Genomic DNA, 12,643 nt, shown 5'->3' on the forward strand with positions numbered 1-12,643 from the left:
GGGAGGATGTTGAACGAAGCCAGTCACGATCTGCAGTCTGGGAACCTGTTCACTGGCTGGTTTGTGCAAGACATGGTTTGGATTGGCATTACGTCCAAACTGTTAATATGAGCTGGGTTTCCCCCAGTAATGAAACATTCCTACAAAGTGTCCCAATTTGGCTGGAACAAGGTAATTTTGGGAACTGCCTCTCACAACTTTGCTAGTGCATGCCAAATAATAAAATCCTAAGCACTGACATTTTGTGAGTGACAGTAAGAGCAGTCTAGCAAAAAAATGTGTGTGCCCTTTAGCTACCAGCTACCCTTCCGCCGGGCTCTTTTTTGTCACTTCATTTTCTACTCTTTATCATCTGTACAGCTTCCTTACCTCTGGGTTCCCTGTACTTCAGCGTGCCTGGGCATTTTTTCCCAGTACTGAGAACTCCTCTGTGTAAACATCTTAATCCCAGCCGCACCAGCAACCGTTCCTTCACTTACTAAAACTGCTTTCCAAACTGAACGTGTGGAACTCTGCTGGTTCAACCACTCAGGATCAGAGGCTTCACTGCCACCATTGCAATACAATATAGCTGCATTTATGCCAGCTGAATGCGTATAGGGAATACATATAGCAAAGTACTAAGGTTTGGGGGCTTGTTTGTTTGGCCAGTACTGAATATACTACAATTTCACCAGGCATTCCCAATTGCTTTCAAGCCCAAGGGCTACAAACTTTCCTTCTTTCTCTTTAGTTCTTTCTTTTACAAGAAAGCTAAAATTCTCTCGATACTGAACTCTTATTTCTAAAGAAACATTCTGTGTTTATGCAGAGTTATGTAACATTGCCTAGGAATCCATTCAATTTGCAGCAGTAGCAGAAGTGAAATTAAATTAGATATGTACATCAGACAAAAAACACCTCTAATAATTTGTGATTAAAGTAAAAATGGAAAGCAAAGCAATGATACCTAAGTCTATATTTAAAACACATCCCCTCGCCTCTTCAGCCACCTGCCCGGGTTCCCGCAGCCGCCACTATCTTTCTTAGCAATCAACTCACTTTCATCAGATCCCGGTGATGTTCCAGTACACTGCAGGTGGTCTGCCAAGTATCCTGATAACATTCCCAGGGGTCCACCCTACAGTGAGGGAAAGGAAAAGAAAGTGTGCCTTGACAATCACGAATCATGATAATTGGTTATTTTAATTTAATATACCACAGTGCGAATATATAAACTGCTTGTCCGTTTGCAAATATTCATTTATTATAGTTGGACCGAGAGATTTCCGCTGGTCCTCCACCCAGATTACTGATCAGGTCCACACTCGGGCAGCTTCGTGAGTTTCTGAAATGCCTGGCCACTTCTGCAAGGCTCCACGGTGGTTAAAATGCTTCTTATTCATCTGATGCACACACAGCAGTACTAATTTTAAAAACCTTATCAGGGGAGACAGGGATATATCAATCGGCTGTATTGTTGTCTCTACTCTCCAATTTATTGCTGATTATTAAATATAGCATAAATTTCAGGTGTCATCTCTACTCCCATCAAGTAATTAATCAGAGAGTGACAGTCCCAGGAGTCTTAGAAGGAATCTATGCCTTGATTTGGGCTTTACTGCCCTGGCTTTCAAATTCCTTACCTTTCACTTTTGTGAAATATATATATTTCCCAGTTACTTAGACGTGCAGCATTCAACCCTTCCAGGTTCAGGATGATTGGCCTTTAACCCCATCCTTTAAAATACAATACCCATCAGTCTCAGACAGCACAGCCAATGATCATCTGGGCCAAAATATCTGGAGGTCACCAGTTTAGGGAAGGCTGATCTCTCCTGCTATAGGAACCTTTTCTCTTTCTCCTTTCACTGAAATAATTATATGAATGTAATTAAATCATGTTCATTTCCAACTTGCTCAAACGAGGGGTTCATTTTTATATTGTATGAGTTTGTGGGTGCCAGACTTCCTTAAATTCCTGGTTCCAGTAGATGTTAGACTGGATGCCAGACCTGCGTTTATTATGCCAACGTGAATTAAGACAGACCCATGTTTATTAAGCTGGGTGCTAAACACTTCTAACCCTTTAATTAATGCAAGTGTTAAAAGCTATTTAAGCCAGGCTAACTTCCTGGTACCGGGACATGGGTAACGCTGTGGTCTAAACCACTGAGCCTCTTGGGCTTGCCGATGAGAAGGTTGGCAGTTCAAATCCCCACGACAGGGTGAGCTCCCGTTGCTCGGTCCCTACTCCTGCCAACCTAGCAGTTTGAAATTACGTCAAAGTGCAAGTAGATAAATAGGTACCGCTCCGGCGGGAAGGTAAACGGCATTTCCGTGCGCTGCTCTGGTTCGCCAGAAGCGGCTTAGTCATGCTGGCCACATGACCGGTAAGCTGTATGCCTGCTCCCTCGGCCAATAAAGCGAGATGAGCGCCAGAACCCCAGAGTTGGCCACTCTGGTTGGGTGGTCAGGGGTCCCTTTACCTTCCTGGTGAGGTGATGGGCCATTAAGAAGAACAAAGGATCAAGGGACTCCTCCCGAGATGGCAAATGGATGGGGCAGCTCCCTCCCTCAACAGATAAAGCCAGAGATTAGAGAGATTAGAGTTAGAGTTGCTGAGATACAAACTAGAGAGAAAGAGTTATGTGACCTGAAGATGCAAAGCAGCAGGCAGAGCATTCTCTGCTTGGATCTCAGCTTAGATCCCAGGTGCAGCCTATGGAGGAAGCAAGACCTTCTTGGGGTGTTGATGCTAGGAACCCCTCCATCGTAGGCTCGGGTTGTATATATGTGTGTAAATAAATCATGTATCATAAAGACACCACAATCCCCGCTGCGCCACATTTTCCAAAAGGAAACACGAACCCTGGGGACTGTGGAATCTTGGACTGCTCAGAGATTGGGATGGCGTGCAACAATATATTAATGTTTGCTAGTGTATATTTATGTGGATCTATCCTTCTTTTCTCTCCCTCTGACAGAAAAAGGACTTTCAGTGGTCAAATCCTGTAAAAATAAAAAATGCAACACGAACGGTATCTATTTATCTCATGATTTTTAAATTCATGAAAAATGAGTTATCTGCAAAATATTGAGAATGTTCTTAATGAAAACAAAATGCAGGCTTAAAAATAATTAATTGCAGCAAAAAAAGGACTACTGGATTCCCAGCAATTAATATCATTAATTACATATAACTCTTTTGTGCAAGTGTCCCATTCAGCTAATTGCAGCTCAGAGATGAATAAGGGCAGATGACTTGGGGCTTGTATCTGCAGTTCTGCCCATCACCAGGCCAGGCTCATTAGCCAATGGGGCAAATAAAATGCTTCCTGTGGGTGCACTGCATTCCAGAAAGGCAGCTCCTCAGTGGATGAGCAAACCTGACAGCAAGCCGGAACGCAGAAGGACTCTGCACAGGACTGTTCTGCTAACAGACTACTTGGCAAGAGTAATATCTGCCAACCCAAGCCAGCTTCTTACAGAATGAAATAGCAAGGCACAAAGAATACTCTAAAACTGGGTTCAGCGACTGGAAGCCCTTGGAGCAAACCAGACCACCAGAGAGATGCTACATGTTCCCACTTCAGGGAGGAGCCAACTGAACTCCGAGGCAAAAGTGAAGAATGGAGAGGGAATGACAGGAGGGACATCATGTCTTCCTGGCTGGCTATGTTGGGTTGCACCTGTGAAAGGTAAGAAAAGGGATGGCACGGGGGTATTTGCCATAGAAGAAAAGGCTAAAGCAGGTGGGGATTTATATTCTGGGGTGGGGGAACTGCAAAGTGGGGACATGGCAAAAGTTTATGCAACTGAATGATTTATGAGAGATTATGATTTGGATTTCTCTCTGATAAGGACCCAGGATCACCCAATGAAATTCACTTGCACCAACCATGCCAATGACTTCACGCAATCAAGACTGACTTACAGAATTCATGACCAAAAAAAAGTGCTGATGCCCACTATCTTAGATGGAAACCAAAATGTCAATATTCTATTTTGCATCCTCTTTTCATATGGCACTACACTCACGTCTTTCCAAAATCTTTCCATAAATGCCACACCAAAGGCTAGGCATAGCAGTCATGGGATAAGCAGACAGACAAATCCTCTTATGGGTCAGTAACTGGCTAAAGCAAGGAGGTGAGAATAGGAGAATGGTCAGTTCTCCCATTGGGGGGGTGTGTAAGAATGGGGTTCCCCCAAGGAGAAGCACTGAGACGTGTGCTGCTTAACTTGTTCTTATAAGACCTGGAATTAGGAGCAAACAGTGGGTTGGCCAAGTATGTGGACGTGACTAAATGGTTCAGGGTGGTAAAGGTTCATTGGCACCTGGAGGGTCACAAGTTAGCCACCCCCTGCCCTCACCTTTTATTTTATATTTCCCTGTGCCTCTCAAAGTACATTTACTCATCTCCTGTAATTGCTTCTCCCCCTCCTTTCACAGTTATGGTAGCTCGTATCCTATTCTCTTGCAAATCGCGTATTTCTTTCATTCTTCCAACTTGTTCATTTTACATTTTCTTCTTCCTCCAACAACAGCCTTCCTCTCTTATACCCTCCCTTCCTTATACCAAATATGTATTTATTGTAACCCCTGGTTTGAAGCAGGAGAGAAATTGTAATGAGGAAGCAGCATTACAGGAGGAGATTTTAGCCCTTTCCGCCTATATCATCTCCATGAAACTCAATCCTACCCCCAAACCTGCTGTTTGTCCCACAGTGGAAAACATACGGGCACAAGCATCTCATTTAGCTTGACCCTAAAAGGCAGTTGCAGCAGCCCCCTAAAGTGGCAAAACGCCAGTTCCAGCCCCACTCTAACTGAAACCCAGGATGTTTCCTCACTGACATATCTCAGGGCCTGGGCTTTTGCAGGATGTGGGAGCACATTGCAAAATAAAATAAAATAAATAAAAGCACTAAAAATATAGAATAAAATAAAATAAATAAAAGCACTAAAAATGCAATTAAAATATCAACATAGAAATGAAATACAGTGGATGTGCTATCTCCCTTCAGCCACAAATCTACAGACATGCTGCAGATCACCTGCATTAAACTCAGGTTCCACTGTACTGGCAAAAAATTGGAAAGGAGGTACTATCCCACAAAAGAAGATTGGTTAAATTATATGATTATATAGAACTGGCAAAGTTAACAGCTGCCATAAGACACCAGACAAATCAGAAACTAAGGAGTGAATGGCAATGTTTTGAAGATTATATGAAAAAACGCTGGTCTAAAGATAACATGCTAATATGCATAGATTAAGTATGTAAAGCTGAAATAGATAGACTTAATATTTTAGGAATATCAGGGGTAAGATATGAAAGACGCAGTATTACAAAGACTGTAAAAAATAAAGAATGTTGATCTCTGGGGGAGGGAAGCCACAGGGGGAATTTGTATATATGTTTTTGTTTCTTCTTCTGTTATTATTTTATCTTTTATGTCAATTTTTACTTTTGTGCGTATGTTTTTAAGCAAGAAAATAAAAATGAGTGGCAATTGTGTTTTCCATACAAGCTAATAAGTGTTTGCCAACAGCTACAGATGCTTTGTCTCCCTTGCTGGCCTTGATGTAGGAACATGGATCTGAATGTGTATCTTCATATTCTATTTGATCCTTATAAATCTGTGATCTCTTGCTCTGGCCATCCCAAATCTAACCTAAAGCCAAAAGTTTTTGATTTGCCTGCCAGAAAATGCTTGCAGAATGATGAATTGAGATCATCTGTTACACAAAGATTTACTCTCTGGGTAAATCTATTAATGAGAAAATTGCCTGCTAAAGAGTTACTGTAGTTCTAGCTGTTCTTTAAGGTGTTATTGTACTGAAAACCTTTATATCCCTTTTCCTAAAGAGCTCAAAGCAGCTGAGAAAGGAATATACAAATACAACAATAATACAAATGACAAATGTCAAAACGGGAGAAGACCAGCAGATGAAACAATTAAGAACATTGGTGAAAAGCAACCAAGCAGATCTCAATGTAGGCAGGAAGAACAGAAGGATTCCTAAAAAGAAAGGTCTTTACACTTCAGCAGAAGACCTGCCAAGGAAGAAGTGAGGCAGACCTCTCTAGGCTGCAACTTCCAGAACTTGGGTGCTGCCACCACCGGGAAAATGACCTCTCTGTTGCCCCTACTGAGGCACGAATTTAAGGGGAGGGCAGAAGGGCTTCTGTTACTTATCATAATACTCAGGCAGGCTTACGTTGCCACTTTCCTTAGCTCAAATCAAACATATATTTGAGAAAAGGTAACATGAAACCTGAAGGTTCTTCTAAGACAAATATTTCAGGTAGTTAAGGAATTCAGTACTCTTTCATTACATCCTCAAGTTAGGGCTCATCGACCCTTACCTTTTGCCCTGGCGCTATCCCCATGAAAACCTGCTCTTTAACGCTGCATTGGAACAAACAGAAATTCAGGTTTGAAGCATGGTCCTGTGCCTAAAAACACAGCACTAAAGGAAGTCTGGATGAGCCCTTAATATGTCAAGCCTTGTTTACAGAGCAAGCCTATGCATAGTTTTTCAGAAGTAAGCCCCACTATGTTCAGTGAGGATTTCTCCCTAATAACTGTGTTCAGGGCAGTTGCCTCACACTCCTGGTTGAAGAAGATGTAAAAAAACATTTCCTGTACTCTGAAAGGATGGGTCCAATTAGCTTCATGGTTACTTCTGAACACCACTGAGGCTTGCTCAGTACATTGCTGAGAAACGTCTTTCCTGCATGTTTATGTGTATAATTTTAAATTGTGGTGTAAAAGCTGATTCACATGCTCTAATGAATTATAAGCTCAGGCCAGAAATTTAGTGATGGTGACATGGGCACGGCCTCTTGCACAGTATACTTCTCTGAATAAAGTTGACCCCTCATCGTTTCTTGCATCTGAAGTCGCTGCTTGCATGCCTGTCTGCATGTTTCTGCTTCCATTAGGAGGAAATGTAGTGCTAAGTCAGAAAGACCTGGATGTTAGATCATGGAGGGAACATGTTCCTGTGCTCCAACCACTCAGACATTGCAGATAGCATGCTTTATGCAGTACCCTATCATACCTTATCCAGTCAGAGGACTGAACAGCCAGCTGGCACATTGTCAGGCGATGTCGGCTGGAGACCAGACCCTGTAAAGAACATAAGGTTGTCAGCAGAAGAAATGGAGGGAGATTCCACAGCACTTAAGTGGTTCACTAGACTTGGACCTGGAAGCCATTGCAGCATTAATGGGTAAGAGTTGGACTGGGGAAACCTGGATTAGCCATTAAGTTCCCATTAGTCATAACTGGTCACCAATTCATAGGCAGACCTACTTCACAGAATTGTTCCACACAAACAGCTCCTAGATCTTCTGTAGGGTATTACTTTGGTAGCATCTGTCTGTCTTGAGAGACAATGGAGTGCACCTCCAAGGGTGAAGTCAAACTGCTGGAAAATCACAGTGCCTGCTGTGGCCAGAGACTGGCAACTTAAAGCTGCTGCCTCCTGCGTTTTTGCCTCCTCACCAGGGCGCAAGTCTGGGCTTTGTGTATGGAGGTCCTGGGCTGCCCAGCCAACAAGACCCGTCCCCCACTCAGGCTCGCTGATGTGGTCCAAAGGAAACCAGAGCAATACAGAGCAGAGCTTGGCTGCAGGAATTGCTTGAAGGAGGTGTACAGGACACCATCCAACCATCTTAGAGACTCCACTCTGGATTTGTGTAGGGGCTACTCCTTAGCCTTTTCTTCTCCCGAAGATGTCCCTCAAGGCAGCAGGTACAGATTTTTCCTCAGGGTTTACTCTGAAAGACTTTCTCATGAATGAGTATAGGCACAGAGGTTTAGGATCAGAGTTTTCCTTCTCCTAGATGGGCTACCTTCCCAGGTTGATGAGCTACATTTAAATTTAGCAATGAACTATATCTCAAAAATATGAAGTTGCCTTATACTGAGTCACTACTTATACATTTTTCAACGGTGTAGCTAGGGCTACTGCAGGGTGTTTGTATGAATCCTGCATACTAATATGGTAGTATGCCAAATTCTGCTTTAAAGGATGGCCATAAAACAAACAAAAATGCACATGAGCAATTGATAACAGGATTATCTGGTCCATAAAGCTGCCGCCTTCACTCTGTCTCACTCTAGAGGGTTCTAGAATCCGCTGTGATCGGCTCTTTCCCACTCTGTTCATAGCCTTATCACAACATCACTTCTGCGCAAGGACAGCCCTATTTTACCTCACAGGGAATCTGTACCTTTAACAGCCTCATGACAGGCCGATGTTCAGCAGGTACAGCATTTCACACCTGCATCTCCGTGACAAAAAGTGTTGCACCTCTTGAGAATTTCTGCCTGTTTTACCACCATTGTAAAAGGAAAAAAGTGGCACCTATTCAGCTAGAAACCTTAGGAACTGCTTCTGGGTGCCACTCGCATTCATCATGAATGGATATTATATTGGCAGCATCACAAACATTGGAAAGAATAAAAGGGCTGACCCACCTGCTTCCCGTAGGAGTCATGTACAGGTGAGACAATTCCACCAATGACAATGAACCTTCCTGTCTTGTGCAGATAATCCCGGGCTCTTTCTAGTAGAAAGGAAAGGGCGGCAGGGGAGAGAGAAACAAAAGAGTATTTAAATTCTTTTCACCAGATATGAAAAAGCAGACCGAACCAGTCCAAATATGTGTGCACAGAGGACTGCAACGCTTTTCAAAAACAATGGATCTCAAAATCTGTACAAAAGCCACCAATGAATTCTGCCTTGTTCCCTAGGACCCACCTGCAGGCAGCCTTGAGGAATCTCTCTGCCCATCTTTATCTCTGCAAGATAAATTATTTAAATCGAGGAAACTCTTTATTTACTGTGTTTGCAGTTGTTTAAGATAAAACCTATTTTGAAAAAAAAGTACTTTTGCCATTTTTATGGACATTTCCTGTTTGTTTACAGATAGTTGCCTTAGTGATATTATCTTGCATCAACTGCAGTAGTCATTGTATCACCACCCTGTTCATTGTTTTATTGTTAATTTCCCCAATTAAGCAAGGCAATATTGGTAGCTCTAAAGTCATTGTGCCCATTGCAATGGCAGGCATGTTGGATTTTTAAACTTACAACTCCTCATTTTTGGAATTTGAAACATGACTTTGGAATTCAAAAAATATTGTGATTAAATTAATAAAATTTAGTTTTGCTTGGTAAGTAAAAGGTGTGTAAAATTGCATAGAAATATTTTAAAAAGATTGCCAAGTACTTGCAATTGTTGTTGCTATTATTAATTATTATTTTCACATTACCTAACATTTTCAAAGGGTAAAAATAAAATTATTTGGTTTCCCAAAAGCAGTTTATGTGCTTCTTCCTCAAACACAGACTTGCCAAGTTAAGTGTCCAATCACAAAATTAATAGCATATTTAAGTTGGTGGAGTGGCCCTTTTCCCCATCTCTCTCTCTGTTGCAGTATGACTAACAATCCTGAATCCCTAAGTACCCTGTGATTATATCTAGCCCTATGCCTTCAGGGAGTACAGCATTTCTACCAACTTTGCAAATAAATAAATAAATACATACATACATACATACAATAATAATTATTATTATTTATTTATACCCCACCCAACTGGCTGGGTTTCCCCAGCCACTCTGAGCAGCTTCCAACAAAAGATTTAAAATACATTAAAACATCAGTTTTAATTTAAATGTATGTTATATATAAATTAAATAGCAACTGGGTGATGTATTGTCCAGTTGGCAAAATCATACCAGACATTCCTTTGCATTCATCTGTTGACTCAATTATCACATTAAAGGAACGTCTGCACACTTTAAAACAAAACAAAACCACAAAGCCTTATCCTACTGACACAGTTTGCTTAGTAGCAAATATAGGCCAGGCATCACAACTATGATGGGACAAACCTGCATGATACACTTTGGTTTGCAAATATTCAAGAAGCAGCAATATATGATGGTAATTTTCAAACCAAAGGGACAAGAACAACTGAAGCTGCAGGGGAAAGCCAGGGGAATCTTCATGGGAGTCAAAAGGATTCTTTAGTTGATTAACTGGTTAGTTGATTAATTGGTTAATCAATGTTATTCATCTTTTTCATAAAAGTTATATACCGCTTGATAGTAAAAAATGAATAAACCTCAAAGCAGTTTAATTAAAAAATCTTCAACAACAAAACACTGCCCTTGATTAAATTGGGCAGATCTTATGCTCAGATTAAAGAAGTTTTTAAGTTGAATAAAAAGATAGGATTCCAGGTGGAAAAATCAAAGTTAGAAACGGAATTGTTAGAACCCAGGACTAAGATACTCTCAAGAATGTATAACTTGCTGCTAAAATGGAACACACAAGATGAAACGGTCAAATCAGCTATGATAAAATGGGCACAGGACATAGGGTATAATATCATGTTTGCTGACTGGGAAAGGTTATGGACCACCGGCCTGAGATTCACGGCATGTAATGCCTTGAAAGAAAATATTATGAAAATGATATATAGGTGGTACATGACCCCAGTCAAGCTCGCAAAAATATACCATTTGTCAGATAATAAATGTTGGAAATGTAAAGGAACTGAAGGAACGTTCTTTCACCTCTGGTGGACCTGCCCTAGAGTTAAGGCTTTCTGGGAAATGATATATAATGAGCTGAAAAAGGTATTTAAGTATACCTTCCCTAAGAAACCAGAGGCCTTTCTTTTAGGCATTGTCGGCCAGAGGGTGTTAAAGAAAGACCGAACATTTTTTATGTATGCAACAACAGCAGCAAGGATACTTGTCGCCAAACACTGGAAAACCCAAGATTTGCCCACACTGGAAGAATGGCAGATGCAACTGATAGACTATATGGAACTGGCGGAAATGACTGGCAGAATCCGAGACCTGGGAGAAGAGGTTGTGGAGGAGGATTGGAAGAAATTTAAGGACTATTTACAAAAACACTGTAAATTGTATGAATGTTAAGAAAGATGTAAGATTATCAACAATATGGCACCAATAAGTTAGATAAAAGGAATATTAGGATAAATGTAAGTACAAGAAAAGATAAATTTTGGATAAATATTATGTTAAAATTAAGTTTTTAAGGTCGGGGTTTAAATTATCTAAAATTAGGGATACAATATTGGAAAATTATAACATAAGAATTGAAACAAGGTAATAAATTGCTGGGTAAAGCTTGAAAATTTGGAACGCAGGAACGAGAGTTGTGAGGAAGTCCAATGAAGTGAAGAAAATGTGGATATTGAAAAATTATATGTTATTTTGTTTGTTTTTTCTATTGTATTAAGAAAATCTTTAATAAATATTATTATAAATTGGGCAGATCTTTTTTTAATAAAAATGTTTTATTTGATCAGGTGATGGCCCTAATCTAAACAAACAAACCAGTAGCTAAGAGAGTGACTGGGAAATCACCAGTCCAAATCTTCCTTCACCTTCCCCTTCCTAGGTCACCTTACGCCAACTCCTCCCTCTTAGCCTCAGCCTTGCAATCTACAGATGATAGTGCAGACCTACCTTGCAGGGTTACTGTAAGGATGATTTAGACAGTGTATGCAAAGTGCTTTGAAGAGCAAAGCACTAGATAAGCAGTCAGTATTTTAGCATCTGCATGCAAGCTATTTCAAAAGCAAGACTACAGTATCTGGATAATGGCTGAGGCCTTGAAACTACAGCAAAAAAACAAATCAACAAACCCAAACATGGTACATTTTTGATGAGAGACTCTGTGACAGAGAGAACTTGGAATTCAGTCAAACAAAAATGCTGCCTAGTACATAACAAAAGGGTTGTACGTTAAATCTTCTAAAGCTTTTGAATTCAGAAAGCTCAGGACGTCACTCTGCCTTAATTTTATCCCGGCTGTCCTTGCCAAAACTCCAGTACAGGCACTGCAAGCCAGTCAGACTGTCAGCCTTAGATCTCAGTGCTGTAGCTTTGTGCGTTCCCGTGTCAAAACCTTCACACAAAGTTGGATCTCTGCTCTTAATTCTGGCTGTCATTGGCCTCCCAGTTAATATATATATATATCCACAAATAGAAAGAGATAGAGAGAAAGCACCCTCTGCACTCTGGGGGTTAGCAAAAAACACCTGCAATTGTCCCACAGCTGTTCTTCATATCCTAAACATCCTGGGATTAGAGATTCTGAAGAAAAGGACTCCTTTCTTTTATCCTGTCACAATAACTATCAGCCAAATCTCACAACTGGTGGCTAAAGCAGGGCTAAAGCAAGGCGGACCTTTCCATTAGGCAGAGTGAGGCAACTGGCTCAGACAGGGGGTGGGCCAGGATGGGAATCAGTGGCAAAGCCTTGGGGCAAAACCTGTGTGTTCTTAAAGGGTCTCCATTCAGGTGCAGGGGCAGAGGCCATCTCATCACAGCTGGCAAAGTACGATTCAACTGTCAGTCCGGTCGGCTTCTATACCGGGAATGGGGGCTGCTTGACCTCTCATCCCACACCTCAGGCAGCAAACTTTCCCAGGCTGGCCCTGATTCTTGGTGATTAAACGCTTGCAAATGGGCAGCAGGGAAAGATAGGCCTTACGGTCTCTGGGTGGGGTTCACCCATACCCTTCAAGTGTCCTGATTTTCCTGGGGTGGTTCTGGAATTACAGAAGGCACCCCGGCTTCTGATCTGACCCCCCTCC

The 12,643-nt window shown here is 41.4% G+C and overlaps 1 protein-coding gene across 1 annotated transcript in view; it reads right to left on the bottom strand.

The window, feature by feature from the left end:
• NMNAT2 (nicotinamide nucleotide adenylyltransferase 2) overlaps positions 1-12,643 on the bottom strand; it is a 72,596-nt gene that overhangs the window by 28,843 nt on the left and 31,110 nt on the right. Inside the window, exons 2-4 of the mRNA XM_081915163.1 lie at positions 8,479-8,567; positions 7,055-7,122; positions 1,042-1,120 (exon numbers count right to left, since the gene is read on the bottom strand). Of these exons, the coding sequence (XP_081771289.1) occupies positions 1,042-1,120; positions 7,055-7,122; positions 8,479-8,567 (236 nt within the window). The remainder of the gene's footprint in view (positions 1-1,041; positions 1,121-7,054; positions 7,123-8,478; positions 8,568-12,643) is intronic.

The sequence above is a fragment of the Podarcis melisellensis genome (assembly GCF_964234715.1).
Source record: "Podarcis melisellensis genome assembly, chromosome: 6".
Lineage (NCBI taxonomy): Eukaryota > Metazoa > Chordata > Lepidosauria > Squamata > Lacertidae > Podarcis > Podarcis melisellensis.